We start from the raw sequence: 17637 nt of genomic DNA on the forward strand, positions 1-17637 counted from the left end.
ATCCTTTCTGTTCCCAGGAACATCCTGCAGCTTCCAGCATTAAGGAAATTAAAAGCCTGGAGATAAATAAACATTTCTTTATAAGCCAAGCTTTGGTGCAGCATCAAACTTTCTCCTGAAGGCTGCAGAGCTCCTCTGCTTTAGAAAATGAGGTGACAGGGACACCTCAATCCCATCTGGAGCAGGATTGGAGGATCCTCTTCTCCCTGCTCATGGAAAAGTGCTGAAACAGCTGGAGAAATCCCTCTGGAGCAGCTGTTTTGGCACATTCCCATTCCTGAGAGTTAAATGGGAGGAGAAGGGTAAGGGCAGGCTCAGGTGGGATATTGGGAAGGAATTCCTGGATGTGAGAGTGGCACAGGCTGGAGCCACATGGCAAAACCGGTGCTACCACCTCAATCCCAGCAAGGATCTGGGTGGGATGAGCTCTCCCATCCCTGGGGGAATGTCTCCATGCCAGGGCTGAGGAAGGGCTGATCCGGAATAACCCCGGGGCCAGCAGGAACTCGGCATTTCCAGCCCCTTTGGGTTTGTCATTTGGCACCTCGGATAAGAAAGGCTCCAATGTGAGCCCACGGAGCGAAGCCAAACACGGAACAATCTCCAAAACCCTCCGGAGAGAAAAACCACAAAGACCCCGTTCACCAGGCTGGGAAAAAACCCACAGGGGAAATGTCAAGGTTTCCTTGGAAATGGCTCCCTGCTCCTGGCTGGAGGGCTGGGAGCACAGGGAGAGAGGGGCTGGAGCAGGATCCGTGTTTTCCACAGGGAACCCACCCTGGATCACTGCAGGGAATGTTGGGATAACGGAGCCAGGCCAGGGTGGGACCTGCTGGGCTCTGCAGCATTTCTGGGTGTGTTTGAGAGGCTCTGGTAGCTGTCACCATGGATGGAGCTGAGCCCTAGGGATGGAGCTGATCCCCATGGATGGAGCTGTCACCATGGATGGAGCTGATCCCCAGGGATGGAGCTGATCCCCAGGGATGGAGCTGGTCCCTATGGATGGAGCTGATCCCCATGGATGGAGCTGATCCCTAGGGATGGAGCTGATCCCCATGGATGGAGCTGATCACCATGGATGGAGCTGATCTCTATGGATGGAGCTGATCCCCATGGATGGAGCTGATCCCTAGGGATGGAGCTGATCCCCATGGATGGAGCTGATCCCCATGGATGGAGCTGATCACCATGGATGGAGCTGATCCCTGGGGACGGAGCTGATCCCCATGGATGGAGTTGGTCCCTATGAATGGAGCTGATCCCTGTGGATGGAGCTGATCCCCACGGATGGAGCTGATCCCCATGGATGGAGCTGATCCCCAGGGATGGAGCTGATCCCTAGGGATGGAGCTGATCCCCACGGATGGAGCTGATCTCTATGGATGGAGCTGTCACTATTGATGATGGAGCTGATCCCCATGGATGGAGCTGATCCCCACGGATGGAGCTGATCCCCATGGATGGAGCTGATCCCCACGGATGGAGCTGTCACCATGAACAGTGCACTCAGCTGCACTGATCCTCTGCCAGGCAAATTCCCAGAGAAAAGGACTCAAAACGTGGACACCCCTTCCCAGGGCTGAGCCAAGGGCATCAGACAGGGCTTTAGCCAAAGCCAGGCCTAGAGCCCAGCTCAGAGACAATTTATCAGGTTATTTATCCAAGCTGACATCATTGAAACAAGCTCTGTGCCAGATGATCCCTGGCTTCCCAACTTCCCAAGCTGGAAAACTGCAGCAAATTCCCAATTTCTCTTTGCCCATGCTGGCTGAGGAATGAGGGACAGGCAGGAGGAACCAGGATGCTTCTCACCTTCCTGGTCACTGCTGGGTCCAGATACCCCTTCAGCTTCTGGATGTACGTGTGTGGAGGATTCTTCACTTGGAATCTTTCCTGGAAAAGAGACAGGAATAAACATCAGCCATTTTTCTGTGTTTATCCAGGAAACTCTTGCACCACGAACATATTAAACAATTTATATTTTAAAACATTCTGGTCCTAAATTGATCACCTGTGTATGCAAATAAAAGAGATTTAAATGGATTTCGATATTTACATCAACAGCACAAAAAACCACCTTAAACATTCAGTGGGAATTCTGAATTTTAGCTGCACATCCATCTGAAATTCCAGGGTTTCTGCTGAGCAGGAGCATGGAGAGAGGAAGGAGAAGGGTCAGGAGAGCAGATGCATGCACCACCACCAAATCCTTTTTAATCACTTGGAGAAAACCTTCCACCATCCCAGGCTGCTCCAAATCCCAAATCCAGCCTGGCCTTGGGCACTCCCAGGGATCCAGGGGCAGCCACAGCTTCTCTGGGAATTCCATCCCAGCTCCTCCCAAACCTTCCAGCCAATCCCCCCTCAGCCCCAGATCACACCAGCTCTGTCTCCTGAGAGCTCTCTGATTTTTCCCTGCTTTCCCAGTGTCCAGCTGGAAGTTTATCCCACCAAAGCTGCTGTGAAACACGAGCTGCTCCACAGGCAGAGAGTGCTGTGTCCAAACCTCCTCACAGCATTCCCAAAAACTCTAATCCTATTTGTATCTTGGAAGAACTTTAAGCTATTCTGCCCCTTTCCCTGGAGGAAAGATCTCATCCCAACCTCCTGAAATTTCCCATTTTATAACTGTTATCTGAAACCTCCCTTTATTAGTTCAGGATGCAATTCTGACTCCGTTATCCCAAAGTTATTCCAGAATGAACAGGACACTGCTGCCCAGTTACCAGAACTGTCTGAACACCACAAGTCCTTCCTGTTATTATCTTGCTGCTTGCTGGGGAAAAAAAAAAATCCATCATGGCCAGCAGGAAAAACTGAAGGAAAAACTCTTCCCTGAGCTCCAGCAGCCCTGGTGGGAGCTCTGGAAGTCACAGAGCACTCATGGCTTTCCTCTTGCACAGCTGGATTCTTTTTCCGTGCGCCTCCACGCAGCTCTGGAATTGGCATTTCCTATTTTATCTAAAAAACAGCTCAGAAAATGCAAAGTTCTTCACTGAGGGCTCTTCTCTGGACAAAGTGCCTCCAGCAGGGTCTGTCCTGCTCCAGCAGCACGTCCACCACCGTGGATTCCTCTTGGCTCTCTCTCAGGGATTCTGGGAACCAGGCTCACATCAGTGGCTCCATGGGGCAGACAGAGATTTCCTGGGATCTCAGAGTGCTTTGGGTTGGAAGAGCCCTTAAGGATCCTCCAATTCCACTCCCAGCCACGTCCTCCTGGCAGCAGGATCCCATCCCAACAACGCTCCACCTTCCCTCTCCCATTTCTCCCCTCATTTCTCGGGGCTCTCTCAGAGCTGTGCTCAGCCCAATCCCCCAGAAAAGCTCTTCTGCTCCTCTGGATTAATCTCTCTTCCCAAGTAATCGACCCTCATCTGCTGAAGTGACAGGAGCTTTTCCCAACCACCAGTTTTAATTGCCTGGAATCTTCAAAATGAAATGTTTAAAGAGCCTCACGGAGCACATTTAACAGTCTGGGATGCAGCTACTGGATGGTTTTGTTTGTTTTCCTCAAACCTGGCTGTAATTATGTATTTATGTAATAAACTCTGCAGAAACTCGGCTTAAAAAGACGCTGCTGGTTCTTGTGGAGTGGAATTATTTGGGTTAAAGGATTTATCCACGAGCAGCAAACACCAGCAATGCTCTTACCTGAGGAGTGACCAAAAACCACTCGTGGTTAACATCTCCTAGGCCTGGAAATATTTTTACAACCCCTTCAAGCGTTTCTTTTTTGCTGGTTTGGAAAGCAATGAAGGATTAGCCTTTAAAATGCCCTTTCCTGGCCATGATTCCTGTCTGGGTTTATCCAGCTCCGAGTGTTTTATATTAGAGGCTGATTAAGAAGCTGTGAGGGCCAGGGTTGGGGCTGTGCAGTGAGGCCTCCAAATCACCCTGGAGGTCTGGTCACAGCCACCCTCTTCCCAAAAATCTGACTGGGAGCTCCCAGGGGTTGGGAATGGAGCTGGTTGCAGGCTGATCTTCCTGGAATCCACTGGAGTTCTCTCATGGTCCATCCCACGCTTCCCAAAGCACTGCCCTGCCTTTGAATCCATAATTAAAGAGTTAAAAATCCCTGTTTTTTTTCCTGTCAGCTCCTCCCCTCCACTTCTGGCAATTCCCACCCACTCCCTGGCCAGCTCAGCTTCCAAACTCAGGATTTAACACCGGCTGAATGACGAGGTCGGGGATTTTTACCACACGCATAAAAAGCCTAAAATCTGGATTGGAGCGGCCAAACTTTGCTCAGCAAATGCTGTGGGGTGACATCACGACTGGGACGTGGTGGCTTCCCTGGATTGAGCCATTCAGACACAACAAAGTTCCTAAATCCTGGTGAAACCTTTTTTATCTCCACTACGTGACTGCTATGAGCTCCAGCATTATCTGCAGGGAGCAGCAATGACTCCACACTGCCTTTGTCCTCCAAAGCAAACCAGCTTAATTCCCAAAGATAAAGGCATTTTCTGACTTGGAAAATCCCTGAGGAGTGGTGGTGTAAGCCAGGATGGAGCAGAACAGAGGGAATGCAAGGAGAGCAACGAGATGAGCCAGCATCAACCTTTGGGGGAATAAACGGGGAGAATTCACTGGGATTAAATTCTGACAGGGATTTGGGATGAGGGATGGAGGGACAGGACATAAGGAATGGCTTCCCACTGCCACAGGGCAGGGCTGGATGGGATATTGGGAAGGAATTCCTGGCTGGGAGGGTGGGGAGAAGCTGGGCTGGAATTCCCGGAGCAGCTGTGGATCCCTGGGAGTGCCCAAGGCCAGGCTGGGATAACCTGGGATGATGGAAGTTGTCTCTGCCCATGGCAGGGGTGGGTCTGAGTAGCTCTAAAGCCCTTTCCAACCCAGCCCATTCCGTGATCCCACAATCCAGGGGAAAAGCCTGGAGGCAGGAGCACAACACCTCTCCGGTGCCTCCTCCACCCAGAATCAGCACTTCCACGTGATCCTGCAAAGAACCCGACACATCCCCTGATCGCCCAGCTCTGGAAAACGGATTCATTCCGGAACCAGGAAATTGTGGCTTTCCCAACAATCCTTGGCTCCCAGAACCATTCAGGACATTTTTCTACATTAGCACATATGTTATTCTCATTATTATCATTATCCTCGCTAAGCTGTTTCATTCTTGGGATTCACAGATGCCGGGGAAGCGCCCGGCGCATCCGACTCGGGATCAGAATCCCACAATGCTGGGAGTGCATAAATCCCATGGATTGGGATCGGTGGGGAAGGAGATGGACAGGGAAGGTGGGGAGCAGTGTCTGAAGCACATCATGAATGCAGTGCAGAATTCCTCATCTCCTGCAGGGTCCCGTGCCAGCATTCCCACCAGCAGGACAAGGTGTGGCTTTGGAAGTGTCCTTGTGGAATGAGGTGGCAGCAGCTGCTCATCCCTGCACTGATGAGGAGTCACAATGATCCATTCCCCCGGGATTAACATCCTGCCAAAGCAGGTCACCAATGAACCCTCCCTCCCATCCCAGGGGTGCTGAGCCCTTCCCAATCCCAAATCGCTGAGCCTGTGACTCCTCCTGCCTTTATCTCCAACCTCTCCATCCCTCCTCGTCTGATCTTCCCTGAGCCCCCTCTCCCAGGGTGACCCAGCCAGATGGAAAAAGCCACGAGTGTCCCAAAGTCCAACTTCTCCTAAATTCAGTAAACCACGGGATTTTCTGCCCTGTATTTACCCCCAGAGGGCAGATTCCTTGGAATACACCATGTTTTTTAAGCAAAGGCCCTCAAACCAGAGCTGCAAATGGTTTCTGCAGCCATAAAAAGCAATGGAAAACCCTTGGCTGGATACTGGCCCTGGATCTGTGTTGTGAAAGGATCACAGGCACCGTAAGGGCTCCGGTTCCCCCAGCACGTTCCTGAGGAGAAATCTGGGCTCCACTGAGGAATTTGTGACAAAAAATGGCACATTTTTTATTTATTTATAATATATAATTATATATATAATATATTTATAATACATAATATATTATATTATATTATATTATATTATATTATATTATATTATATTATATTATATTATATTATATTATATTGTATTATATTATATTATATTATATTATATTATATTATATTATATTATATTATATTATATTATATCATATTATAGTTTATTATTGTATAATATATTATTATATTTATTATATTATAATATATAATATATTATATATAATACATATTATATCATAATATTATAATATTATATATTTATATTTATTATATATAATTATATATTACATTGTTATCTTTTATAATATTATTTATATTTATAATTATTATATGTAATATATATTATATTTAGAAATATAGATTTAGAGTATAGACTGCTTAGAAAATACCATTTCTGGACATTTTTCCCTTGAGGATCTAAGCTGAGAACCAGCACAGGAGAGAAGGAGTTCATTTCCTCATGGATTTACAAGCAAAACCAGGTGAAAATGGCATAATGGGTGAAACCAAGGGAAAACAGGAATCAAAATCAGCATTTAGAATAAAAAAATCCTGCACAACCGCTGTTCCTGGAACCTCATCCCCGTTATTCCAGGGACAGATATAAATATTTCACACCCCAAATGTTGCTTTTTGGTGCCACCTGCTCACAGAGCTCTGGACGCTGGGGAGCTGTGGCAGACCCCAGCTCGGTGGGGCCACCATGGGCCAGGTGGCACTGGGTCACCTCCTGCTGCTGCTGGCACTGCTGGCTCCCATCAGCCCTGCCTTTCCAAAGGATGGGAATGCTCATCCCAGGGAAGGGACTCAGCCCAGCCCTGAGTTGTGCAAGGAGCTGCCAGGAGCGGCGATTACTCCAGATTGCAAATTTCCTTCACATCTGCTCATCCCCTCCTATCTCAGCCCGGAGCTGGGCAGTGAATCAGCAGCAGCTGCAGAGGGTGGATCAGCTCCGGGCTGGGAATTTGCACATCCAGGCTGGGATCAAACGGCTCCAGCCTGTGCCGCTGCCAGCGGGAATTCAGCACGGAGCTCTGGGAACACCCCGGACACAAATCATGGAATCACTCCATGCACTGGGTTGGGAGGGACCTTAAAGCCATGGCAGGGACACCTCCCACTGTCCCAGGCTGCTCCAAGCCCTGTCCAGCCTGGCCTGGGACACTCCCAGGGATCCAGGGGAATCTGCAATCATTCGCAGCAGTGTGATTTTTCACTGTCTCAGTAAAATGAATCTTTAAATAGCTCAAGCTTTACATTCTCTGCACAGGCAACTCGTGGGGAAAAAGGCAATTCTGTATTAAGTTTTACTTTAAGGTACCTGTGCAATGAGTTTAAACTGCCAGAGGGCAGGATTAGATGGGATATTAGGAAGGGATTCTTCCCTGTGAGGGTGGAGAGGCCCTGGCAGGGTGCTCAGAGCAGCTGTGGCTGTCCCTGGATCCCTGGCAGTGTCCAAGGCCAGGCTGGACAGGGTTTGGAGCAATCTGGGATAGTGGAAGGTGTCCCTGGGGTTGGAACTCCCAACCCAAAACAGTCTGGAATTCCATGAGTGTGTCAGACACCCCACCACGGCGACAGCTGACTAGGAAATGTCCCATAAATGTATTTATCCCAAAGTCCCTGACCTCCTGCCGAGCTCTCACTCTGCTTCTGCTGAGTTCCCAAGGGAACATCCCACTTTCCCAGTGCTGGACTAATCATTTTCACTAACCATTACTGCTGAACTTCACAGCAGATCCCAGTTTTGCTGCTGGCTCCCCAATCCCAATCCCACCTTTGGCACATTTTCCCCCCAAAATGCCGTTCTTGTTTATCCATCACATCCTGTCCATTGCTGCACACCCGAGGAGATTCCTCAGCATCTGGCACTGCCCAAGCTGAGGTTGTTCCCAGCCTCTGGAGCGGAGCAGAGGCTCCTGTCTGTCCCTGGAGGTGATGTGGGAGCCCAGCAGCCCCTGGGCTGAGATTGTTTGTTCAGGGCAGGACTCTGAGGTCAGGCTAAGATGGAAACATCAGAGGGGAAAGGGACATCCCTCTGTGAGGTGGGAATTTGGGATCAAACAGCTTCTGCCTGACCTGCTGCCACCACAGCCTGCAGCACAGAGCCCACAGCCCTCTGGGACACCGAGAACATGACACAAATCATGGAATGCCAGCGTGCCAGGATGGATTGGGGTGGCTGGGAGGCCTCTGGGAGTGCTCACCAACAAGGCAGCAGAAGGAATGAGAGCTTGGAACTCACGGGAACAGGTGCCCTGCACAGCCCTGCTCAGCCCAGGATGGAGCAGCTGGAGACAGGCATCTCCCAAAGGCTCTCCAGAGGCTCCTGACCTGGTCACAGATGAGCTCCCACTTCTTCTCACCTCCCAAAGGTTCTCCAGAGGATCCTTACCTGGTCACAGATGAGCTCCCACCTCTTCTCACCTCCCAAAGGCTCTCCAGAGGCTCCTGACCTGGTCACAGATGAGCTCCCACCTCTTCTCATCTCCCAAAGGTTCTCCAGAGGATCCTTACCTGGTCACAGATGAGCTCCCACCTCTTCTCACCTCCCAAAGGCTCTCCAGAGGATCCTTACCTGGTCACAGATGAGCTCCCACTTCTTCTCGTTGTCGTACTGCCGCAGGAGCCGGGCTTTGTCGGGAGGCAGGTTCATGGCATTCTGGGGAGAGACAGGAATATTGTGAGGGACCAACCACAGCCAAACCCAGCAGGAGCAATCCAAGGCAGCGTGGCTGCGGTTCCTGGATTGTTCCCTATGAATTCCTGATGCCAGAGCTGCTCAGGAACGTTTCCTCTCCCTGTTGGTTTTGGCCCCAAAAGCGCTGGTGAATCACGAGGCACCCAAGGGCAGGGCCACGCTGGGACACACGAGGTGAGCGGCTGAGGGCCAGCCCTGAGCTCTGGATCTGGGGTTTTTAGGGAAAAAATATTCCCTGTGAGGGTGGGGAGGCCCTGGAACAGCTTCCCAAAGAAGCTGTGGCTGCCCCTGGATCCCTGGAAGTGCCCAAGGCCAGGCTGGACAGGGCTTGGAGCACCTGGGACAGTGGGAGGTGTCCCTGCCCGTGGGATGAGATTTGATGTCCTTTCCAATCCAAACTGCTTTTGGATTCTGTGACCATCCAGCATCCAGCAGAGAACACAGCACTCTGTGCCCCAGCCAGGTCCTGTTCCCCTCCCTGAGCACATTCCTAAGGGAAACACCTCCCACTGTCAGCTGGGGCTGCTCTCCCTGCTCTCCCAACAGGATCACAAAATGCCACCTCATTTTACTCCAGCAGCTATCCCAGCTGGAAAAGTCACCACATGCCACCTCAGCTGGATGTCACAGATCCCAGAGTCAGGATTGCTGCTGCCCAACCCTCAGCCAGTCACCCCAGACTGTGAGTGACAGGAGTCAGAAGGAAAGGGAGAGGCAGCAATTATTTGATCCCTATCTTTGCTGGCTCCTTTGATGTGAGCGCTCCTTCCAGGACAGCTCTCTGGGAAGGGTGGCTTTCCCAAGAGCCCTGTCCCGGAATGTGCAGCGTAACTGTGGTGATTGTGCTCCTGGAGAAGGCTGGAACAGGGGATGGAACCCAGGAACAGGGGATGGAACCCAGGAACAGGGGATGGAACCCAGGAACAGGGGATGGAACCCAGGAACACTGGATGGAACCCAGGAACATGGGATGGAACCCAGGAACAGGGGATGGAACCCAGGAACAGGGGATGGAACCCAGGAACACGGGATGGAACCCAGGAACAGGGGATGGAACCCGGGAATAGGGGATGGAACCCGGGAACACTGGATGGAACCCAGGAACACCCAGGAACCCGGCCGAACACAGCAAGGCCAAGTGGAAGATCTGCCCAGCACCTCTTGGGCTCCAGCATCTCCTGGGCTCCAGCTGGAACTCCCAGACTGGCCCAGTTAACCCAGTTAACCCCTGGGGACCACAGGCCTCTGGCAGTCCCCTCCCAGTGAGGAAGAGCTGGCCGGCCCTGGTGGCACCGGACACGATAAATCAGCAATCAATAAATCAGAGTTTTGGACCAAAATCCCACTCTGGGAGCAGCTTCCCAAGCTGTGCCACCCCCAGCCTCCAGACTTATCCCAGCTGTCCTGGGGATCCCTGGAACTATCCCAGATCCATCCTCTTCCCAGATTTCCTTCATTTCCTCGCACAAACCCCATCCCAGGGAAGGGGAGGGATGGAGACAAGCGGCACCTGTTGGGATCAGCCAACCTGGACACCTCGCTGGCCCGGGGAAAATGGGAATTTCAGGAGGTTCCTGGCAGGATCAGAGGCACCAAGGGTGATTCTGTGTCAATGCTGACCACGCTGCTGGGCACCAGGAGAGCCAAACAAGCCTTGGGAATGAGGGACAGCCGAGGATTCTCTCCTCTGCCCTCCCTCCATCCCTGCCCTTGGGGATCCCCCTGCCCCTCCTGCTCCCATGGCTGCTCTTCCCAGAGCTTGTTTTCCATCAGATAACAACGGCTCCTTCTCCTGCTCAAGCTGCTGTCATGTTGACAGCATTTAGAGCTCTGATCATATCAGTGCTTGCTTCTCCTCTCAGTCTCTCACCAGGCACCTTATCAGCTCTGCTTATCATTCCGTGCACTTCTTGGTATTTTTCCTGAGGGTTCTTCCAGCACCATTCCTTCCTCCTGAGCCGTGTTTCACAGCTCCTCTCAGCTGGAGGAAAAGCTCCGGTGTTTACCTGCAATGCAGCCCTTGTCAGGCTCTGATCTCCTTAGAGCTAATCAGCTTACACAGCCCGGCTGGCACCGGGATGAGAATCCTGCCTGGAAACCTCGGCAGGACGCGGCGGTGCCAGGGCTCCAGCGGCAATGAGAGCCTGGAACAGGGAAAACAAGAGCCAGGCTCCAGTGATCTCATTCCCAAACGAAGCCATCTGATCTCAGTCTGCAGCGGGAAGTGCTTTGCTTTGCTCCACACAAGCCCTTGGTGTCCCTCAAGAGCTCTCTGCAGACATTCCTGCCCTTTCCCAAGGGAAAACTCCCTCTGGACACCGTGTGCAGGCAGGCCCAGCTCCCACAGTAAGCTCAGGGTGAACTGCACCCACTCACTGCCCAAAAATCAGGTTTTTTACAGGGTGACCATGGCCAGCACCAGGGGTCACTCCACAGCCCCTCCAGTCCTTGATCTCTGCTGAATTCTCATTCCTGGAGGGATTTAAAGCCATGCAGCGCTGAGGAATGGCTGGATTGCAGATCTTGGAGAGCTTTTCCTACCTGCAGGATTCTCAGATTCTCTGGGAAGAACTGCCCTGGTCACCTGCACAGCCTAAGGGAGGTCTGGATCTGGCACTGTGTCCAAAGGAGGAGCTCAGGGATGAGGAAGGCTCTGCAGGGGACAGATGTGGAGCATTTGAGGTCACAGTTTGGGTTTGTTCAGCTGGAGGAGACCGAGGGGAGCCATCCCAGCCTGGAGCTTCTCCTGAGGGACAGCTCCAGCCTCTGCTCCCTGGGACAGGGACAGAACCTGAGGAATGCTGGAGCTGTGCCATGGAATTTCAGGCTGGATCTCAGGGCAAGGCTCTTCCCCCAGAGGTGCTGGCACTGCCCAGGCTCCCCAGGGAATGGGTAATTCCCAAAAGCTCCAGGAGCATCCAGGGATGCCCAGGGTGGGGTTTTGGGGTGTCTGTGCAGGGCCAGGGGCTGGGCTGGATGATCCCTCTCACTCAGGATATTCCACGATTTTACACCATCCCTTCTCTGAAACCTGGACTAAGGATTTTCTTACTCTCAACAGCCACTCCCTGCTGGAAAACTGCATCCTAAACCACGATATTTTCGCTTCCATGGAAAGCATTAGATTTTTTTTTTTACATTCCTGCATGGCACTACCCCAAGTGGCTCCTGAAATCCAAGTGCACTGCTCCCAAATCCACAACTCAGTGACAGCAGCAGGATCCGAGGCACAGGCTACTGAACTGGCTCCAGGAGTTTTACTGGAGTCACACCCAACCAGACACATTTGTCATCTGGATTTCCTATTCCCCGTGGATCCCTGGAATGACTCACCAACCTCTCCTGGCCACTTCCAGCTCTTACAACCGTGGGCTTCACACATCCCAGAGTTCTTTAGTTAATGACAGGTCTGTGTCCTGTGGTTTCCCTTCCCATCTTTTCCCAATTAGAGCTCTGAAGGCTTCTGAGAGCAGAATTATTCCCTTCCTAAAACAATCCAGACTCCTGCTGCGGCCAGCAGGGATGGCCCCACTCTCCTCTCCTGCCTGTGTCCCCTGTGTCACCACCCACTCGTGCAGCTGGAGACTGCCAGCAGAGCAGATTTCCACCTTTAATTGGATCCCCAGCTTCCATGAGGATCCCATAAAACCCTTTCCTGTGAGTGGAAACTGCAGCTGAAGCAGCCTCATCTTGTGCCCCACTGCTCTGCATCCTCATTTCCATCCTCATTTCCACCCTCATCCCCATCCCTGGCTGGCTCCTACCAAACACAACCCAGATTAAAAATAATCATAAAACACAACCCAGATTAAAAATAATCATAAAATACAACCCAGACTAAAAATAATCATAAAACACAATCCAAATTAAAAATAACCACAAAGCACAATCCAGATTAAAAATAACCATTTCTGCCCAGGCTCCTTTGCCCCCCTGGCCGAGCACCCAGGTGAGCTCTGCAGTTTTGTCCCTTCCACAGCCTCGGGAAATCAATCCCACCTTCCTCACTTGCAATTTTCCACTACCTGACGGTGTTTCCAGGCCTGGGGAGGGGGGAAAAGCCGAGCTGTGGCAAATCCTCCTGCCTGGAGAGGCTGTAGGAAAGCGGAGCACGCCGCTTCCGACTCCTCAGCATCACCTCCCAGCACAAACCTGGAGGAATCACAGCTGGATCCTGCTGCCTGCAAGGGCTCCTGTCCAACCCCATCCCGGCTCCAGGAACACGGGATTTCGCTTTTTCCCCCCCGAATTCCAAAGTTATTCGTGTCTGCTGCTCCGTGCCAAACCATCTAGGTAAGGTTTCCATTCTGTTTGCTCTGGGTTGGCAGGATAGAGCTGGGCCTTAAATTAATCACGGTAGCAGATGGAAAACTGGGGGGAGTGCAAGCAGACCTCCAAAATATTAAACTGCTGCAGAGTTAAAAATAAAACCAGAGTGCAACAAGGAAATTTATGTATTTTTAACCTCTGAAACAAAGCCCAGCTCCACCCAAAGTGGCGGAGCCTCCGATTCCAGGTTTTGGCACTAAAAATCTCATTTGTGGACTGATCTGCGGGATTTGGGCACCACCACCACGGCTTGGCTTTGTCCTTGGTCTCAAACACGTCCCTTGGGGTTGTCCTGCTGTCCCCTTCCGTGGAAAAAGGGCACTGAGGGAGCTGCTGGGGTGGTGGCCCCAGGTCCTGGGGACAAAGGGCTCCTGCATTATCCAGGGAAAACGCTGAACTCATCCCAAGCAGAATAAAGCACCCAGCTGGAAAAGGAAGCAGCAGCAGATGCCTCCAGGTGCCACCTGCAGCCCAGGTCACACCAGCACCAGCCTGCTGCGCTGTTTCCAACTTATTCCTCGCTTTCCTGAAGATGAAAAGGCCCAAAGTTTGGGAAACCAGTGTAGCAGCAACTCAGCTGAGTCAACATTAATAGCATTGCTAATTAATAGCATTGCTAATTAATAGCACTGGGCTGCTGCTTTTATTGATCATATCATCTTCAAGTCCGCATCCCTTTTATTAACGAATCCTGACATTAATTGTGCTGGGAATGAGCACAGAGTCCTCCTGATCCATTTCTTCCCATGATGTGTCAGCATGATGTGGGATGTCCTCACCATCCAATGGACGGGGATGGAAAAATGTGGGGAAGCAGAGTCCGACACCAGCGCTGGAGGAAAGGACATTAAAAGCCATCCCAGCAAAGGGTTAAACTTCCCTGACAGGAATAAAGATATTTATTCCTTTTTTATTTCCAGGAAAACCTGGTCTGCCAGGACACATCCTGATGTGGCAGGTGAGGGTGAAGGGAATTCCCACTCCTCCATGAGCACAGTAACTCAAATTCCTGAGAATGAATTCCCAACTGGCTTTCTCCTCCTGTCCTCCCTCTGACTGGAATTATTCCCACCTTCCACTACTCCCAGAGAGATGGAAAAACAAACTTGGATCGTTCCTGGCTTCCCAACAGCACTTAGGGAAAATATCAGGGCTTTAAAATACTTCAAACAAGTCTTGGTCCTCGTGATGCATTTACACACCCACATCAAAGCCCTGCTCTTACTCCAGCCTTCAAGGACTCCCTCTCCTCACCTGGAATTGCCCAGCCTGAGTTTATTCTCCAGCTCATCCTTCCCAGCTCCTCAGGTTCAGCATTTTGCCTGCAGCTTTCTGGGGTTTATCTCACCGTCTCCACCATGTGTGGAGCTGCAATCCTGATTTTTCCTGCATTTCAGTCAGGCAGAAGGCAGAGCCTGAAGTATTTTTAACTTTTATTAATATCCAGTGAGTTCTTACAGAACAGACCCAAAACTGGTTCATCAGTCAAGTGCACACCTCCCACCTCCAGGGGGGCAGAGCAGCCCTTCCCTGGCTGGAGAGACCTAGATCCCAATTCCTGAGTGGATCCAGCACTGAGCTGCCATCCAAAAGCAACCAAATCCCAGAAACATTGAGAAGAGAAGGAACAGCAGCATAAATCAGCTCTGTTGGTGTGACACTGTCACCCTTGGCTGTCAGAGGTGCGATGGCTGAGGCTGGGAATGTTCCCTCACAATCCCTAAATTCAGCGGGCATGGAAAGGAACGAGGAGGGTGCCCAGGCAGGAGTTCCCACTGCTCATCCTCTCCTGGGACAGCCAAGGGGATGGAAGGGGCTGTTTGGGGGTGGCTTGGAGCCATCCAGAGTCACCAGTGAGACCTCCAGCCTCACCCCACTCACTGAGTCACCTCTCACCTAAAGGTCTGCAGCACCTGGGGACAGCTTTAACGGGTGGCACTGGGGACAAGGGTGAGGCCTCAGCCTCGGAATGGTTGGATCTGGTGATCCTAGAGGGCTTTTCCAACCTTTGGGATTCTGTAACTCTTCATCCCAGGTGAAGCACACGCTGACGCGTCACCCAAGGCCACAGCGCAGGAGGGTGGTGGCAACCAGGCCTCCTTAGCCTGAGGGAAAATTCCCAGAATCCCAGAATCTTCCAGGTGGGAAGAGACCTTGAAGATCATCGAGTTCATCAACCCAGCACCACCACAAACCATGTCCCAAGTGCCACATCCAGACACCTCTTGAACAGTCCCACAGATGGTGACTCCACCACATCCTTGGGCAACTCATCCCAATGCCTGACTGCTCTTCCAGGGGAAAAAAATTCCAATATTTAACCTGAACCTCCCCTAGTGCAACTTAGGGTCATTCCCTGTTATCCCTTCACTTGGGACGTGGCAGAAGAGCCCAGGCCCACCTCACTCCACCCTCCTGCCCAGGAGCTGTGGAGATCAGTGAGGTTCCTCCAGTGCCTGCTCTTCTCCAGATAAAAATTCCAGCAGAAATTACAGAATTCCATAAGAAGCAGATCCTGGCCCCGAACCCTGCTCACTCACCGTGGCTGGAGAAGGTTCCTCACCCTGCCCTAACTGTGACCCTTCTCCATAAAAAGTCTCTGTGTAGCTCCAGGAGCTGCCTACCAAAACAACCTCAGGATTTTTGGACAGCATTAAAATTTAATTCCAGGGTCTGGCCCATAAGACAGCCCTTAATATTCTCCTAGAATATTAAAATGCAACTTTTTGCAATTTTCTGTGCTACTTAACTTCCCAGCCCTGCTCTGGTGTGTTTATTTAGGAAAGCCAGAGGCAACTGAAGCGAGCTCCAAGCTCCCTGACTTTATGATGAATCCAAGCTAGGCTAGAATTAAATGTACTTATTTATTAAATCCTCCTTCTCCTCTGCTGGTTTTTTTTTTTATTAAACTGGTCTTTGATCTAAAAATACCAATGCTCTGCCTCTGTCCCCTCCTAAAAACGCCCTGGATCCATAGGGAAGAGAGGGAGAAGTTTCCAGAGCACGGAGGGATCTGCTGAGGAGAGAGAACACAGCGTGTGGAGCTCATCCTTGGGAAATAATAGGAAAAAAACAAGTTAAAATTCTGAATTCTGGATCTGTGACTCCCCCCCATGCACCTCAGTGGGCCTGGGGTTATCCAGTGATGGGGTAGGTTGGATATCAGGGACAATTCCCTCATGGAAAGGGTGCTCAGGCACTGGAATGTGCTGCCCAGGGCAGTGGAATTCCCATTCCTGGAGGGATTTAAAGCCCTGTGGAGGTGGAACTTGGGAACACAGAGCAGTGGTGGCCTTGGCAGATCTTGGAGAGCTTTTGGTACCTTCAGGATCCTCTGATCCCAAACCTTCTCCTCACACAAGTGGGAGAGCTGAGGGAACTTTATCCAGGAAACCTCTGGAAGGTTTTGGGGACCAAGGGCTGCAGTGACCACAGAGCTGCTTGCTCCTCTCAAAAATCCCAACTCAGCTTAATGGCCTCACGTTTTGGGAGAGCTGAAGCCTCATTAATTCACCACTGGAAAAGAATTCCATGCTAGGAAGGCTTTGAAGGCCCAGCCAGGCCTGACTCACTCCCAGTTCGTCCCGTGGTTTTATTAAATCACTCGCTGCCGATAAGGAAAACCACCAAATCCAAAATTAAAGCCCTTTCAGTGAAATGCCAGAGCAAGTGGCTCCCAAAGAAGCAGAATTTGTATTCCAAAGGCTGTGCTGGGAATTGCACACACGATGGGATCCATTCCTGGGGCAGCCCAGAGTGCTGGGAGCTGCAGGGCACAAAAATGCTGGAAAACACACAAAAAAGGGGTTCCAGCAATTTTTACATCTTTTCCACTCCTGTGTTTCCTCACAGCAGCACAGACAGAGCGGCAAGGTCCAAGCATCCCTACAATTATCCCAAATACTCCGAGGCATTTTGGTTTTGCTCCGGAATTTTTCCCCAGATCCCATTGAAAAGGAAGCTTTGCTGTGAGTCAGAAGATCCCATCCCCTCATGCTGTTATTCCCTACAAACCCTCTGGAAGTGGAGCATGTGTCACCTGTGGGACTGCACTGCTGCTCATCCATCAGCTGCTCAGGAGGAAAAGGAAAATTCCAGCAGCAGCTCCCATCTGGAAGCTGTGCACACCCCAGTGCACCACAGCTGGATGGGATTTTGGGAAGGAATTCCTCCCTGTGAGGGTGGGAAAGCCCTGGCACAGATTCCCAGAGAAGATGTGGTTGTCCCTGAATCCCTGGAAGTGTCCAAGGCCGGGTTGGAGCAAGCTGGGATAGTGGGAGGTGTTCCTGCCCATGGCAGGGGTGGATTGGGATGGGCTTTGATATTCCAACCCAAACCAGTCTGGGATTCCAGGATTTATATGATATTCCTGAGGATGAGAAGGGATTTTTTAGAGGGTGGGGGGAACAAAACACCTCCAACCTCCCCTCACGTGGAGGATCCCTCCCTTCCCCTCCGAAGGGATGAGCTGGTCAGGGACGTCGGCCAAGACAACCTCACTCAGGAAAAGCTGGATAAAATCCTCATCAAAACACTTAAACTTCACCTAACTGCAATTTTTAAGGCCAGCTGATGATCCCAAATTATCCTCCACACACTTCTAGGATAGAGATAACGTGAATTTTCCCATC

At 51.1% G+C, this 17637-nt stretch overlaps 1 protein-coding gene across 4 annotated transcripts in view; it reads right to left on the reverse strand.

Annotated features, from left to right (window-relative positions):
* FMNL2 (formin like 2) overlaps window positions 1-17637 on the reverse strand; it is a 113382-nt gene that overhangs the window by 35908 nt on the left and 59837 nt on the right. For all 4 annotated transcript variants that reach the window (XM_058839509.1, XM_058839507.1, XM_058839506.1 and 1 more), the window contains exons 2-3: window positions 8555-8638; window positions 1813-1893 (exon numbers count right to left, since the gene is read on the reverse strand). In XM_058839509.1, the coding sequence (XP_058695492.1) occupies window positions 1813-1893; window positions 8555-8638 (165 nt within the window). The remainder of the gene's footprint in view (window positions 1-1812; window positions 1894-8554; window positions 8639-17637) is intronic.

This window comes from Poecile atricapillus, chromosome 5 (assembly GCF_030490865.1).
Source record: "Poecile atricapillus isolate bPoeAtr1 chromosome 5, bPoeAtr1.hap1, whole genome shotgun sequence".
Taxonomy (NCBI): domain Eukaryota; kingdom Metazoa; phylum Chordata; class Aves; order Passeriformes; family Paridae; genus Poecile; species Poecile atricapillus.